The following is a 16,830-nucleotide window of genomic DNA, read 5'->3' on the forward strand; positions in this document are numbered from 1 at the left end:
CCGCCGGGCTTTTGTAGCCGGGCTATTTTTAGCTGTTATCAGCCCGGGTGCGGGGCCAATCCGCGCCTGGGGCCGCGCACAGACCCTGCCCTGGCCAAACTTCACTCGCAGCAATCTGCCAGGGAGGGGCCAAGCGACTGAATTTGCTGCTCTGAACTTGGGCTGTTCTTTATTCGGGCTCCTACAAGGCGCCAGCGCACCAAGGACGCGCGTTAGGGCCGTGAGCAAGTTACTGATTCAACAGATAAGCATCCTGCCTATATTTGGTGAAAACGAGTGAATTTAAGGTGCCTCATGAAGTCCAATAAGTGATGCAATCGTTCAGTGTGATATACATATAAATCAATCTCTGGTGTTTTTACAAAGGAGGTGATTTTTATGTCACCGTGTAACTATGTACTGTGTAACTGGAAACTACTTACTGTGGTTATTTACAAATCCATGTGCTCACCAAAGGAAGGGAAGACAGATTGGTGCCTCTTCAAAACAGGCCACTTGGTGTATAATAAACTCTTGACACTGGACTTTTGTCCAGCATATTCTTTTAGTAACTTTTCGGGGAAATAGGACCTTGTAATAACTTTAGGCTTTGAGAAATTAATTTGAAATGGTGAGAAAAATGTGTATTAAAATTAGGAAGAATTTCTGATGACATTAAGAAAAAAAAAAATTTATGAGTTTAAATTAGTCCTCCTAGTATTTCTGTTTACTGAGGACTTGCTAGTATTATTTGGACACCTCACTGACCATTTCTGGCTAACAGAGACCCTCTTGCAATGAGGGACATTTATAGAACAAGTATAAATGTGGGCAAATATAAAACACTTCTGTTGGTCAGATTTTTAATCAAATCGATTTTTAAATTAATCCAAAAGTGGTACAAATAGATGTGAGCAGAGGTCTGAAGTGTGATTAAATACCTATATTTTCAGATGCAAAGCTTCCACTCTTTCCATTCGTTTCTCAACCAGCTTTCAAGTTACAGGGACACAGTGCTGAGATCTCCCAAAGCACAGCAACATAGACATTTCATCTCAAATAGAATTTGTTTACTCAAACAATCACAGGTATCTTTAAACAGGAGGTTATTAAAAGAATCTTTTTGCTGCTTGTTTAGTTTAGCTATAAAAGCAGAAGCAACCTGAGACAAGATGCAGCTGTGAAAAAAAAGGCACCTTTGTGGAAAGAAAATATGTGCAGAAGGGGATTACTATGACAACTGGCAGGAACAGAGACAAAAAGGATTGGCTGGTTTAGCCCCAAAACATCTGAGATTGTCTAAGCCTAAACTGATTTTTAAAAGAGCTAAGTGCATGAATGACTACTAATGGACCATGCTGGCACAAGAGCAAGGATGTTTTAACTGCACATAAATAAAGGTAATTTGGAAATTAAAGTGTCAAACCTTTAGAGCAGTGACATTCTGAAACAGATTTCCAAAATTAATAATAATAGTAATAGTTTCTAAATAGACTTTGATCACTTTATGAATTAAGTATTGCATGATGAGGCTGTCTGTAACAGGATACTCGATTTCATGTCCCAAAAAGTCACATCCAGTGCTATGAATTTCTTTTTCAGATTACCTAGAATCCTCAAAGAAACCATCTTGGTCAGTGTGCAGATTATTTCTACCTTTCTGTGCCTCATCTTTTATAAACATATAAGCAGGAAGATAATGGTTTTCTCTCAGAAGATGTGTTCTCAAGTTTTACTTCATTAACACCTGCATGAAGCCTGCAACAGAAAATCAATTAACTTGAAAATCAAAATCCTGGTTTTGAACACGGCTGGATGTACTGAAACCAGACCTGTGCACTGACAAATTCACTTCCCAGCTATCCCTGAGCACGTCATTGTAACATCATGAATGTCACTGACGTCTTGCATTATCAGAGACATACAAATTCACCTACAATTGTTTCACTAATTGATATGAAAAAGATCATCTAGAGATCTAAATATAAAAATCATACCTGCAGATGACAAATAAATGACTCATTTTAGAGTGACACACTTCCTCCTTTTCTTCTGCTACAGAAGTCAGTTTCATACAGGTTCATAACATTTTCCACAAAGAAGTAAATATTTTTATATTGCCACAAATACATAAAAATATTTATATGTCTTTTTTCAGCCACAAACAAAGTTATGAGAGGACACTGAGTAATTCTAAATTAACTAGTAAATACAGTGGCACTACAGTGGAAAATTTGTCTTCAATGCAGGGTCTTATGACCCAAAGAAACAAAGAATTTTTTTTTCCCATTTAAAGTCTTAAGCTGTGTTTGAAGCAGTATCTAGGAATTCGAATTCAGTATGTTCAGTTAGCTTTTCTACTGTGGTGTCTAAAATAAAATGTGATTCTAAGACAAATACAGTTGAAAGACACATATATGGGGATTGCTGTTAAAAAAAAGGATAAGATTTAACTGAAGTTAAAGGAAGAATGCTAGATCTCAGTCTTGGAAAGATGATAAAATGTATTAGATAATTTTATCTGGTTCATTTAGACAGTAAGTGAACAGCAGAAGTGTCCAACATCACACTGTTTGATCACTATTGCACTTTAGTTTTTGCTGAGCGGGGACACTGAAACAAAAAGGGAAATTGAATAGCCTGAAAAAAGAAATTCATCAATCCAAAGTTTGTTTCCAGATGTCCATTACCAGAATTCACTTCTAGCCCAAGATTTGTATTTAAACTGTCACTGGTAGAATTCAGTTTATTTAACTTCAGGTGACCAGGCTGTTGTTTTCAGTGAAAGTTTATGGCTTGATGCACTTGCCTAAGCTTAGATATCCAGCATCATTTGATAGGATAGCTGAAGAAATCCATAAACATATATGAGACAGGATCTGTGGGACACTCCAGAGGCAGCTGGAGGCCAGGAAAGAAGCCTTTAGACATCTAAACCAGCAGGGGATGCCCGTGGTTGGAAAACTGAATTAGGCTCTGCTCCATGCAATGAACAGAGTCGACCTAACAAGGAATCTCCCTCTATAGGTGGTGCTTGCACTTGGCCACAGGAATTAACATCCCACCATGCTATTTCAGATAGGTTTTTGTTGCAGAAAGAGCCTAGATATTCTGCAGAGGTGTAGTTAATGGCTTACAGACACACCTTCAGTTGGATGAACCAAATCCAACCCTTGATATCTAAAGAAAACAAAGAGCAGAGCAGAAATGCTGCTTTCCTTTTGCAGACTCCAAAATAGGTGATATATTATCATCACTTGTTGCTCTGCAGGGATTATACATTACTTTGCATTTGTAAAATCTTAGTCTCAGTAGAGCTGCTCTATAGGTACTTCTAAAATAAGCAATTCAAAATAATACAAATTGCTCTGTTTTGGACAGGATCCTTTTAACAGTTGACAATACTGCTACACAGATAAGTTTTCAAGGCCAGGAAAAAATCAATCCACAAATCCAAACATTTTTCACTCCAAAAATGTAGGTGCTCAGAATTTAAAAAAAAAAACAAAAAACATACTGGGATAAGAGCCTTGATAAGAGCCTTGTTTTCAGAACATCAAAGAGGGTATCACAAGATGAAATACATATAAGGAAAACAAATGAGTAAATAAATCCTGGTTTAATTTTCTCTCGGTGTGACCTCCATTATTTACATTGTGTTTGCCATTGCTGCAATCACTGTGCAGGGACAATTTCCTATCCTAGATAATCCAGGTCTGTATTTTGAAGCTGTTGCTATGCTGTGCCCGGACACCGCTGTGGCTGGAGCCACAAACCGAGGGGGGCACGGAGCACCAGCTCAAAATGGATTCACAAACCTTTCCATAGGTGCCTGAGTGAGGCACACACTCAGCAAGGGTTGGAAGCAAGACCTTTTTCCCTTTGTATCCAAAAGATTAAGCAAACTGCTCTGCCCTGCTGCTGAAACACACGTTCTGCTCGTGACTGATAGTTGGGGGACTGGGTGTTATCTGCAGCAGAACGGCTGTCACTAATCTTTTACACACACACACACACACACAGAGTAATTTGAATAGGCATAAATCCAGCTGTGAACAGACCCACAGCACAGTTTTCCTCCTCAGAAATAAGGGTTAGTAGCTATTAGGTTTATTGTGTACACTTCAGAGATTACCAGTCTGCTGTACAAGACAGGGTGGAGGAGGGAGCCATAAAGCCACACTGGGTCTGCACAGTGATGTGGAAGCGTTAAAGGTGTATCTTATTTTCTGAGTTAGCAGAGCAAAAGCACTGGTGAGGGTGCTGGATTCACACTGGATTTATGTCAGAGCAGTTCTCTGACTCCAAAACCATGCTGTTTTCAGTGAGGGGCGATCAGAGTCTGATCACACCACTAAGAGAAACCTAAATTCTCACAGAAGAAAAACTTAAGGTTCTACAAGTCAAATGGCAGCTGCAAACTGTGCAGTACTGCTGGTTACACCTGCTTGCAAACGGGCAAGACTGTTACTGAAGCATTTATTGGGAAAACATCAGGGCTGGAGGAACCATACAAATGTTAAAGGATTCAAAAATACATTAAAATAGAGCAGATAGAGAGCTGGATAAATGATGAATTAAAGAGGTGCTTGCTGTAGTAATTTTTATTAGCATTGCTATTTGTGCTACCTGTACTTCCAAACTGGAGCCTAAGAATTATACAAATTAACTGGAGAAAGACTGCAAAAGGTCATAAAAATGACCCCTAAAACAAAAAAACCCCAAACCACAACACACCAAACCACTCGATATTTAGAAATGACTCAAACTTGAAGGCAAGCTGAAGGACTTGTTTAGTTCAAGAAAGCAAGACTGAAGGAAATTTTGATCTGTGTCTTCTATATACATAAAGGTATTGTATAACAAAAAGAAAAATAGCATAATTCAGAGCAATAGAATTTTACTAAAGGAAAATATTGTCTCAGGACAATAATTAAGCATTGACAGAGACTAATTGGTGCAGGTGCTGAATGGGCATCACTGAATGTTCCCAAAGAAGCATCTGTTAGGGATAGTCTAGATAAGACTGAGAGCAGAAGGACACATTACTTGGTATTCCAGACTTGTATTTCTATACTTAATTGTACTTGTAAGCTATTTCAAGCTATTTGCAGGAATAAACAACCATTAATTTCATTTTAATTATCAAAACAGGCATCACGTTAGGATATTGGCTCCCCATGAGTAATTTCCTGCTGTGTACATGTTAACTTCAGGATCTTGGTCTGTAAATCTGCCAAGACTGGAAGATTCTGAAAATAGTTCTTGGATCTTTTCCTTTCTCAGATTGCTCAGTTAACGCTGTTTAAAAGGTGGATTATGAATCACTCAACCTTTTTCTAAGCTTATTATTAAGACCAAAATAATAATTGCACATTTCCGTTAGATTTGTTATTTATAATATTTTTAAAGGCTAAAATGCTATAAAAAGACAAACTATAATTTTGTGTACATATGGAGAGTTACAGCTGCTACCTGGCTTCAGCCTGAATTTACCTTTCTACCTGCAAACCTTGGTGGAGAAAATATGGCTGAACACCAGCCTCATGTGCTGCATTGGAGTCAATCAGAGGACTAACTGGTTTCCATTGCCAGGAGGTATCTGGACACCCAGTTATGCTTACAAATATCTAACAGCCCACAACTGCAAATACATCTGTTTTCCTCTGTAGATTATGAGTGTAGTAAGAAATGCTCAGTTTTGCTCAGCAAAACATCAGTTTAACCACTAATTTCTCACTGGACATCCATGTGGTTCTGCTCTCTTTAAATTATACATCCTTAAAGTTAGATTTGTCCTGTGAGTTCGTGTTCTGAACCACTAATACACATTCCTAAACAGAATTTTCTCAACAGATTCCAGAATGCTTCATAAAACAAGAGAAAAGGCAACTCATTAGGAAGAAGTGTGATTTCCCCAGTGACACAATGAGTGTCACTGTCCCTGTGAGGAATGTGGTCTGTCATTCTCAACAGGTCAGCTCAGCTTGGGGAGTCAGTAGGGAACTAGCACAGAGTTAGTTGTGCCACCAAGTTGGAGTCCTTAGATAATCCTGGCTTAGAAATCAAAGAACCACAGAATCACAGAATTGGTAAGGTTTGGAATAACATCAAGTCCAACTGTCAACCAGCACCACCACCATGTTCACCATTAAACCAGGTCCTCAAGTGCCACATCCACATGTTTTTGGATGCCCAGGGATGGTGACTCCACTTCCCTGAGTGGCCTGTTCCAGTGCCTGACAACCCTCTCCATTGAAAAAAAAAAATTCCAAATATCCAACCTAAACCTCCACTGGCACAACTTGAGGAATTTTCTCTCATCCTGTCACTTGTTATGTGGGAGCAGAACCCGACCCCCACCTGGCTTCATTCTCGTTTTAGGGAGTTTGGAAAGCAAGAGCTCCCTCAGCTGCTCCTCATCAGACCTGTGCTCCAGACCCTTTCCCAGCTCTATTCCCTTCTCTGGACATGCTTCAGCCCCTCAATTTCTTTTTTGCCATGAGGAGCCCAGAACTGAACTCAGGATTTGAGGTGTGGCCTCAGCAGTGCCCAGCACAGGGGCAGGCACTGCCCTGGCCCTGCTGCCACACCATGGCTGCTACAGCCCAGGTGCCTTTGGCCACCTTGCCCACCTGGGCACACCTGGCTCATGTTCAGCTGCTGTCACCAGCACCCCCACCTCCTTTTCCAGCTCTCCAGCCACACTTCTCACAGCCTGCAGCACTGCAGGAGTTGTTGAGACCCAAGTGCAGGACTCAGCACTTCAAATGAGCGAGTGGGAAACATCTTGCTGGAAAAACAAAATGTCCTTTATTTTCCATCTCCTGACTTAATGAAATGTTATAGAAGGCTACCATAATTCCAAACAGCTAAATGCATAGGTTCTGATTCTTAAATATAAACACTGGTATCTACTAAAAGGACAGCAGACAACAAGCACAAATCTAGATACACAAAATTCCATTTAAAACAGTTTTCCCATGATGGTAGGACATTAGAATGGTTGCACAGAGAAGTTGTGGTTTCTTCATCTTTGGAAACATTGAAAACCAAACATGACCCTCAGCAAGCTGTTGTAGGTGATCCTGCTCTAAGCAAGGAATTGGACAAGGTGATCTCCAGAGATGCTCTCCAGCATCCATAACTCTCTTACTCCAGTGCAGTGATCCAACAGGTGCAGGCTGATGATGCTAAACCACAGCACAGCATTGGTATTTTTGCCTAACACAAGGTGTTTATTGCTTGGGGTAAAGAATTGCCTTCCTTCTTTTGGGAACCATGTTCCTATGGCACAAATGAGTACAGAGAGACTATAATCTGCAGTCAGTCTCAGGCCATCAAAAAAACAGAAGGACAATAATTTCCTTCTGAAAGGAAAATTGGAGGACTGATCTTTAAATAACAACTTAAGCTTCAGGAAAACAAAAAAGTTAAAATTTTCAAAGAAACCCAAACCTTCAGAACAAACATCCTGCTCAATAAGAAAATACAGTGTACAGGGGAGAAGGCTGGACCCTGGAGCTATGATTGGGTCAGGCTGTTCTGTGCACTCAGTAACACAGCCTCTGTGCCAATCATATTTCTGTTCAAATTGCAAAGGCTTTTGTTTGAATAAATTACAGAGTTATTGAAAGGGCATTAAGGAGGCTGTGACAAGCCTGGACGTGCTGGATTCACACAAACAGATTCATGTTGTTACATGCTGCATTCTGCTGTTAAAGGCACAGGGAATTCCTTTTTTACCTTATGGCACATCCTGAAATAGCCCACTGACATGACATAGTTACCAAGCACTGATAATCAGTGAAAAATGAGTTAAAGTGATGTAAACATTTTCTTGGTGTCTAATGAATGGATTACTGTAAACATTATCCATCCAGCTGCACTGTGAGTTAGATACCATTTAATCTTCCCACTTTCTCTGGTGTTCAGTCCTCTGACACTCATGTTTCCAGTCATTCACAGAGATTTATTAGGTCTACAAGCAAAGGGAGGAATAAATAATGGCAGAACTGTCATGATCACTATTGTCCTACAGCACCAGGTCCTACTGTCACTGTGTCTGCAGAAAAGTGCAAACCCAGATGAATCCAATTTCAGAGCAACACTGGCCTCAGGTGGACTAGAGACCATGTGAGAAGGGAACCATCTATGAGTAATATTTATTGACACAACTGAGATATCAGCCCCATGTGCAAGAAGCCACAGACCTCAGGGATTTCACTACTCTTGTTATATATTATTCTGTGACCTTCCATTTTACAGGCTGACTTTTGCTATCTAGATAATTAACGAGAGCAAAGCTGGATCTGCACTCCATGGAGTTACTGCTTTATTACTTTGACCCCAGAAAGACAGAAAAACAAAAAGCCAAAAACTAAACATCAGCACGTTCTCAAGGAGTAAAACACTGTAACAGGGGTTCAGTTCAGTCACCTACCCAGCAGTACCCAGTGCCCTGCCCACTGGGCACAGCATGGATCACCTGAGAGCCTTTCAGCCAGGTAGGGATCTCCTGGGGCTCAAGGACATCTCAAAGACACCAAGCAGTCACGTTTCCAAAGTGAAGAGAGCACAGTTTGCCTTTCTCTCTGGAGTAGCTGATAAGAACCTTTATGGGATAATCAACTACTCTGCACAACAAAAGCAAGGAAAAGGACTTCCTCAGACCTTGTCCCTGACAGTTCTATGCAAAATGCCTCTCTTCTCACTTTTTCAAATTTACCCAAACAATTCTGCTTGAATGGGAACATCTGCACACATTTCTTATTTTATCCATAGAAAAATAAGACATTGTTATTTTGAAACAAGAGGAATGTGAAAGAATAAGGAAAATAAAGAGATGATTTTAAAGTCCAAATACAAGTTGCTAACACCATGTAGTTGCTAACCAACAAAATGTACTCAATTGCTGCAACTTTTAACATATACACAGGACAACATGCAGAAATATAAAATAGAACTAATGTCACAGCTCTTACTTTGACCATATAACCAATAGATATTTTAGCAATGACCATGATCCAATAACAGAAATAGGACAGGTGCTGTTTCAGGGAGTCATTTAACCAAATAATGACTGCTGAAAACATTCTCATTATGTGTTGTGACAAAATCTCTTCTCTAGCTTCCAAAGCCCCCATGGAACTGAGAAACAGATTTTGATAATATTATTTATGTTGAAAAGTTACAAACTTCATGAGGCTTCTCTTGAAATGACAGAATATTATAATCATGGTGTATTGTTCTATTCAAGGTACACAAGATCTTGAACATTTTTATATAGTTAAAAGAAGGAACTGTCAGGCCTGTGTTTCAGCCTAATAAATGTTGAGAAAGATTAAATACAAGTGTGTTTCTGAAGGGAATCATAGTGTTTATTCAAGAACACAGGTGTTTACAGTTTTGAAACCTAAGTGATCCTTTATAAGGTGAGAGAAGGTATGAAACCCCTCTCAGTAATTTATACCTAACTGGAAATTAATGAAAATACATGTTTAAATAGTTACAGAAATCTAAATATTGAAAGAAAGGAAAGAAAAATTTCTTTCAGGGATAAGCATTATTTAGACTATATATTCAGTTTTCTTCATAGGATTCACAGCTATTACTTTTGAGTTCTCAGCTACTAGATAGTGAAGTGCAGGGATAGCTGAACTAGCTCAACTAAGTAGTAGCAGCCTAGCTGTAACAGCAGAGAGATTTCCCAGAATAAATGAATTGCAGCAACAATCAGAATACTTGCACCATACTGCCATTTGAATGAAGAAATCCCCGGCACCTCCACACAACACAAATCACCTCTTTCTCTGCTTACAGATGCAAGAGTTAAATGAAGAGATTGGCTCCCTGCAGCAGAGTTGACAGCAAAGCAGTGGGTAGCTGTATTTCACTGATTTGGAGGATGCAGATACTGATTTGGGGTTTAAAAGTAGGGTATGCTTAGGAGCATCCAGGTTCTTACCTTTACAAAAACGGAAATCTCAAAATCTTCCTGGAAGTTGTTAGTTTCTCCAGAGTTATTGTTAAGGGGAAACTTGAGGGAAGTTGAAGAGCTGGTAAAAGTGCTCTGTCTCTGACGAAACTGGAAATCTGGAGGAAAATGCAGGTTGTTCTCAAACATTGAGCCCTCTTCATCTTTGTCTTCCAGAATTGGGCTCATCAGATCCATCTGCTGCTGTGGGTAGTCTTCTTCAGCACCATGGTGAGATGAAGAATCATCTTCTCCATCACTTCCATGCTGAGAGGCCACAGAATCATTACAGCTATCTTCTGAATTCTCCTTACTACCATCCATGTTTTCTGGGGTATTAGTGATGGAAAAAGGGGATGCTGAATCTTCATGGACATGATCAAAAAGATCACCCCCTTTATTTTCCTCAGAATCTGAAACCTCAGAGACAGTGGTGCTGTTAGCATTTTCACTGATGTCAGTGAAGACTGGATCTTCCATGGCTGCTGGCTGGTGAGCTTTGCCTGCCTGCTGGTACCTTACAGACTACAATTAAAGCGAGATGTTGACAGACAAGGCTCCTCAGGAGGAAACAGAGTCTGTGGTGTACTTTCTGAATGCTCAGCTACACATGGCAGATCTCCAACAATCATTTACTGAGAGCCTTGAATCAACAACTGCACTTCCACCAAGTAAAAGGCTGTCTCACTTTTAACCCCTTTGTCGAACTGACTCCTGGGAACTGTATCTCAAGGGCTGTAATCAGCTGTTCCTCCAGGTGTTGCCTGGATAAGTATAGCAAAAACTAGCTAAAGAATCTATCAGTACTAGAAAGTTACAGTAAAAAATAATTATTCTTACATAGGAAGTTGAAAATAGTTTTACTGGAAATCTATTTTTTGTAAGGAGGTAGAAATGCAGACTTCTCTCACTCTATTTTCACAAAATAGGAGTGAGTTTTTTCACAAAAACTTCAAGGAAAAGCAAGGCAAAACTGCCTCCATAACACAAACAATCATCTACAACATTTTAGTGGTTACTTACAAAATCATCAACTGAAAATCATTTATGAAAAAACTACAAAAAAAATTATAAAGGGATAAATTTTAACTCTTTCTAACATTGCCACTCATTCACTTTGGGGACCACACATTTCACATTTGCCATTGTCCTCCTCTGAACTATAAACTAGGGCCAAAACTGTAAAAGCTGTCATGAGCTGCCCTGGGAATATAGGAAAAGAAAGCAATGAAGAAGTATTAATCATGATTGCATATACATAATGCATCGATTATAATCACATTTAGGCTATGTATCTCCATGTTGTAAGACATACACTGTAGAAATCTTGTTTGCCACTTTATGTACACAGTTCCTTTTCTCTAATGAATGGAGAGACGCACCAAACTGCACAGAACCTAAAGTGGGTGAATACTGCCAGCTTTAGCAAAGAATTAACTGCCCTTATAGAGACAGATACACATTCCAGAGCAACTGAATGCAACAGAGCTGAAACTTCTGGAATATCCAAACCTGCAGTTATCAGATTATTATAAAGTTACCAATTTATTAAAGTCATGAGAACTTCAAGCCTTATTGACTAAGGACTTTTGATCTCCATGTTTACTGCACCTGGATTACATAGATTATTACATGAATTCTTATAAACGAATTACATTTAATCTTTTGAAGTTGAGTCTAAAGGAAAATGAAGGTGTACTCTTGACCCATCCTTGTAACTTCCTGAGTGGTAACTGCCACAGCCAGGTTAGATTTCTTAAAGACATAAAGAAAAGAAGTGAAAGAGAAAGATGGTAATTCAAGCCATTCCAGGCAGAACAAGAAGGGAACACAAGCTGTTTCACAGTGCAGGATAGCAGGTGCAGCCTGCCTGGGATTTATGACTGTAGTTAACTGCCATTACCCTTATATTAACTTTAGAGTTCTACTAAAGTTAAATATCAAAAGCAAAGCAATATTTCATCTTACTTAAACTTAGAGTTCCTAGATAAGCAGAAGAGTGCCAAGATCATGGTCACAACCAAGTTTAATCACTGTGATTGTTCAGTACAAAGATGCAGGTCAGTATCAGGGATCAATGAGATCATTTAGCTCATGAGGGCATTTCTGGCCTGCTGCAACTCAAGGACTTCAAAGATACATTACCCATTGCCAAGGCCTAATTTCAACTCTTACTATCCCCACATTCCTGCCTGGCACAAGTGGTCCATCACCAAACAGGACAAAGCACTTCTCTTTACATTAGCTGTATGTAACTTAGCCACAATTCCTCACTAAATCCTGGAAATGCTAACTCAGAGATCCTGAAATGGGTGCTGTGTAATCTGTCTTGCAAACTTCTAGCACTCAAGACCAAGGCTAATGATAAGACCAATTTAAAATCATGAACTTAAATTACTGAACTTCCAGAAACTTCAGAAAAGCAATAAAACAGCTGGTAAGTTTTATAAATTCAACTTCTTTTAGGACTACTTTTCACTTCTAAGAAAACACTTGGATTTCTTCATATTTTGCAGAAAGAAAAATGTATTTCTGCCTGGGTCTGTTCTCAGCATGACTTTGATCAGCAGCTCCCACTGATCTTCAACCCCTTCTTACAGAGTTCTTGCAGGATTAAACTCGCTGGGATCATAAAAACTCTCCTTAATAACTTACCTGGCAAACAGTTTGAGGGGAAAAAAAGAACACAGAAATATGCATGACACAAAGAACAAAGTCCAATTGTAGGCCAGTCCATGACTTTTTTTTTTTTTCTCTCCACGAAGACAACATTTGCAGGATGCAGCAGCACCTGCTGGAGGGTTTAAAATATCACAAGTAAAACAAGGAGTAAGAGCATAAGGTATTATTTAAAAATAAGTACAGTCTGTGGGTTTCTTTATTGTGAGTTATCCAAGTTCTTCTTTCCTCTGTCACCCTCCAAGAGCAATGAAAATGATCATTAACTGTCCAGTGAAATGGGACTTCTCTCCTGCACAGAAGTGAGAGGGAAGAGGTTGTATGAGACAGGAGAGGAAAAAAAGTCTCAGCACAACTAAAGCCCTCTGAGTAACAGTCCCACCCTAAAGCCATGAGAATGCAAGATTACAAAACAGAGATCACCAATTTGATCCATTCCCTAAATTCCTCTGCTCCCAAATCTAGAAGGTGTTGAGTTATTATGGAAGTGAGTAACACAATATTTTCTGTTGCTAATTCTGTAATCCAGCTTGTGTCACTGACTATCTGGACCCACATGAGCCACGGGTAATGCTGGTCACCAGCTCTGCAGAAACACAAAGAAGCACAAAAACCACAAGCAGAAAAGTTCATAAAAGGACAAAGAACATGAGCAATAGAACTCTTCACTTTCAAGAGAAGCTTTTTTTTTACTTTATGACTGAATTTCTGATTTTACTTCAACTTTATTCTTTTTAAAGGAAGACATACCAGAATCAACAAGTCCAGCTAGGATACTTAGACACAAGTTACAGTTTTGTTAGTGTTCAGCACCTGAAGTAAGCAAATCAGTGATTCTTTCTACAGTCCAGTGGACACTGATGAGCACTTCAAGGTACATATAGAAAAAGATGGAAATAATTATATCAAAAGGATATGAAGATGGTCTTTAATACAGCCCAGTTATCAGCGCTCCCTACAACAGACGTGTCTGTTTAGACAGCAAGGCTGGTATTTATCTACATTTAGAAGCCCACAAATGGACATCAAAACTGAGCCTAGGAACCCAAATCACTGCCTGGTTCACTCTGCAGAGACACACAGAGCTCAGTTCAGCAGCTCAAACACACGCAGACATTTATTGGTATTTAAGTTGTTTGCTTAGAGCAGCTTGATTTATCTGAAGGATAAGGGCAATGGTGCACACAGACTGCTGAAGCTACTACTGAAACTTCAGCAGTTCACCCTGAAACCCCAACAGAAATCTGCTCCTCCACCTTGCACTTATTTTAAAATGAAAGCAGAAGACTGACTGACTGACTGACTTGTAAAGAAATTCCTGCATTGCTAGTCAGTTATCCCTCACCTCCAGACTGGAAGAGAAAGGTGGAAAGAACAAAGAGTAACAAGAATGTCAGATCCCTAAAGAGAACACCTCACATATTCCCAGAGATTAAGAATCAGAGGCAAAACCTCACATAACACTATTTAGTACAGATTCTAAAGACTTCTACCTGGGTACACCTTTATTGAAGCAATAATTTGCACATACTCTAGACATTCCATAATATTGTAAACTTCAACTCATCCATCAGTGCCACAAGTATCTTCAGTGGTTTCCTGTTTGGAAATAGCAACCTGCTTTTACAGGAATTTCTCTGGTCATTTCCAGTTGGATATTCCTATAGTTTTAATGGTTTAATAAAAGAGTCCTTCAGTTTTATCTGTTCTCGATGAAGATACTTGCACAATTTAAGCAAAGAGCCTGTAAATCATTCCACATAAACTAAAGAAATTAAGGCCCTTCAGTTGCTTGCTCTAAAGTATCTTTTTTCCAGACAAAGAGATGTAAAAAAAAATCCTGAATGGTTAAAACACTCAGAGTTCTTGGAAACAGCTGAACCTGAATGATGGTAAACAAAGTTTACTGTCCCTCAGTTTCTGAGGGATCTTAGCATTCCAGAGGATCAGACCCTTCATTTGCACTGAACTGCACTCAATGCAAAATCATGAATGTTCCTGGCCATTCAGGATATTGGTTTTACAGAAAGAAAAAAAACAACAACCTTTTTCCTTCATAAATATCCAAAATTTCTGAAGCTTTGCAACATGTAGTTCAAGGACATTATCAGAACTACACTGTGGGCTCAAGGAGACAGACTGGTCATGGTTTACAGACATACTACAGGGGACTTGCAATAAATTCATACCACTTTGTTTTCACTCCTGGCTGCACTCAATACCTGGAGGAAATCAACCACAAACAAATTCCTGCACCATTTCCAGCCTCAGCTTTTGGCATCACCTCATCTCTACACAGTTCATCGACAGTAATCCTCTATTCACTGCCAATCCTGCACTAAACAGCATGAGGACAAGACTTTATCCCACATTTTGTTCCTTTATCTGTATTCTATTTGTACTGCAGTAAGGAAAACAAACACACCAAAGAATTATTTCAGAAGACAGTGGTTTGGAAAATGTTCAGGATGACACATTTCACACAGGAGTCAGCACATCCTTGAAGCAGGCATCCAGAAATCCATCTGTTGTTCTGCTGAAACTGACCTGGATTCTGCAGTCTTGAGGGGCTGGTTCACGAATCCAGGACCCCACTGTAGTAATGGTGATTCACCTTCACCCAGATTTCCTTGGCTGCTGGCTGCATAAAAGACATATTTAAAGCCAAAACACCCATAAATTTCACTCTGCATATGACAGACATCTCTCCACTTGGAACCGGACAAACAATAGAAAACCACTTTGCACAGGACACTCAATCCTCATGGTATCAACAGCTTTCAGTTGTTAGAAATACCAGGAGTCATTGTCAACATACATTTGAAAAACTGCTTTACCTGCTGCAGCACCTAATTGTTCCCAATTTTGATGTTTCAAAGCCCTTTATTTTTGGTCTTCCAGTTCATTTTGTAAAACTTTATTGATTTGGTCTTTAAGTCTGTGTTTAGAAACCTCATTGGAATACCTGAGAGCTTAAGAAATACCAACATTTTATCTGCCTAACTGCTTCAAGAAAAACATTTTTGTTTTCCTTTAAAATCTGGCATAATTTCAACAGCCTTGTTTATCTCTGAAACTAAGCACCCTCGAAAAGCTCAGCAACCCAGTTTCAAGCCTGTTTGCAGTGGAGGCTCTGGTAACTGAAATAAAGAAGGCAGAGATACAGTTCCCTGTATCACCCTGTCATAGAGCCTTAGGGATCTCCTTCCACATAGTTTGAGAAACAGAAAGGCTAAGAGCCCTTTTTCTTTATAGCCTCCATATACAGGCAATACTTTGGATTAAATGGGCACTAAAAGCTTAAGGTCTAATAAAGTTTAACAGCTGTTACTTACCCAGCTCTTTTTATGGTTTCATGAAACGTCTATTTTTTTGATCTCAATTTTATAAAGATGCATCAAAACACAGTGAATTACAGGTTAAGTGACAGATTAAAAAAACTACAGAACAAAAATGAAAAAGTGGTGACAGAGGTCTCCATCACATGGATAAAATTGAGAATAAAACTGGAAATACAGGAAATATTTTTTGTTCAGGAAAGTATGCAATACAGGGAAGGGATGTCTTTCCCTATGTCCAGGTTGCTCCAAGCCCCTTCTAACCTGGCCTTGGACACTTCCAGGGATGGGGCACCCACAGCTTCTCTGGGGAACCTGTACCAGGGTCTCACCACCCTCACAGGGAGGACTTTTTTCCTAATATCCAATCTTAACCTGCTCTCTTTCAGTTTGAAGCCATTTCCCCTTGTCTTGTCACTCCATGCTCTTGTAAAAAGTCCCTCTCCATCTTTCTTGCAGGCATCCTTCAGGTGATGGAAGGCCAGAGTTAGGTCACCCCTAAGCCTTCTTTTCTCCAGGCTGAAAAATCCAAATTAAATTAGTCCAAGTTAACCCCAAATTTCATTAATCCAAGTAAATTCAGTTGCTTCACCTCTACAACACTGCCAACTAGAGGGCATGGTTTCTCATCTAAGCGTTGTACTAAACCTAGCAACCCCTGAGAATATTTTGAGGTTGCCTACTCTTTTCTTCCTGGCATTGACCAATGTTTTTTGAGCTGCAAATGCTCAATTGTACTCCAGCAGTAAATCTGGACAGCTCTGGCAGCATCCAGTGCTTTGAACTGCAGCCACTAAAGGCAAACATGGGCTAAAATACAACACAGAGATCAAGGTGAAGAAAGGCAAACATCTCAGT

General features: G+C 39.5%; 1 protein-coding gene across 1 annotated transcript in view; it reads right to left on the reverse strand.

Moving 5' to 3' along the window:
- The window catches only part of CLIC5 (chloride intracellular channel 5), a 68,459-nt gene extending 58,024 nt beyond the window's left edge, over nucleotides 1-10,435 (reverse strand). The window contains exon 1 of the mRNA XM_054291753.1: nucleotides 9,947-10,435. Within this exon, the coding sequence (XP_054147728.1) occupies nucleotides 9,947-10,435 (489 nt within the window). The remainder of the gene's footprint in view (nucleotides 1-9,946) is intronic.
- Between the last annotated feature and the right edge of the window lie 6,395 nt (nucleotides 10,436-16,830).

This window comes from Melozone crissalis, unplaced genomic scaffold (genome assembly GCF_028551555.1).
Source record: "Melozone crissalis strain CALT ecotype California unplaced genomic scaffold, PUWL_Pcris_2 ptg000106l_1, whole genome shotgun sequence".
Taxonomy (NCBI): domain Eukaryota; kingdom Metazoa; phylum Chordata; class Aves; order Passeriformes; family Passerellidae; genus Melozone; species Melozone crissalis.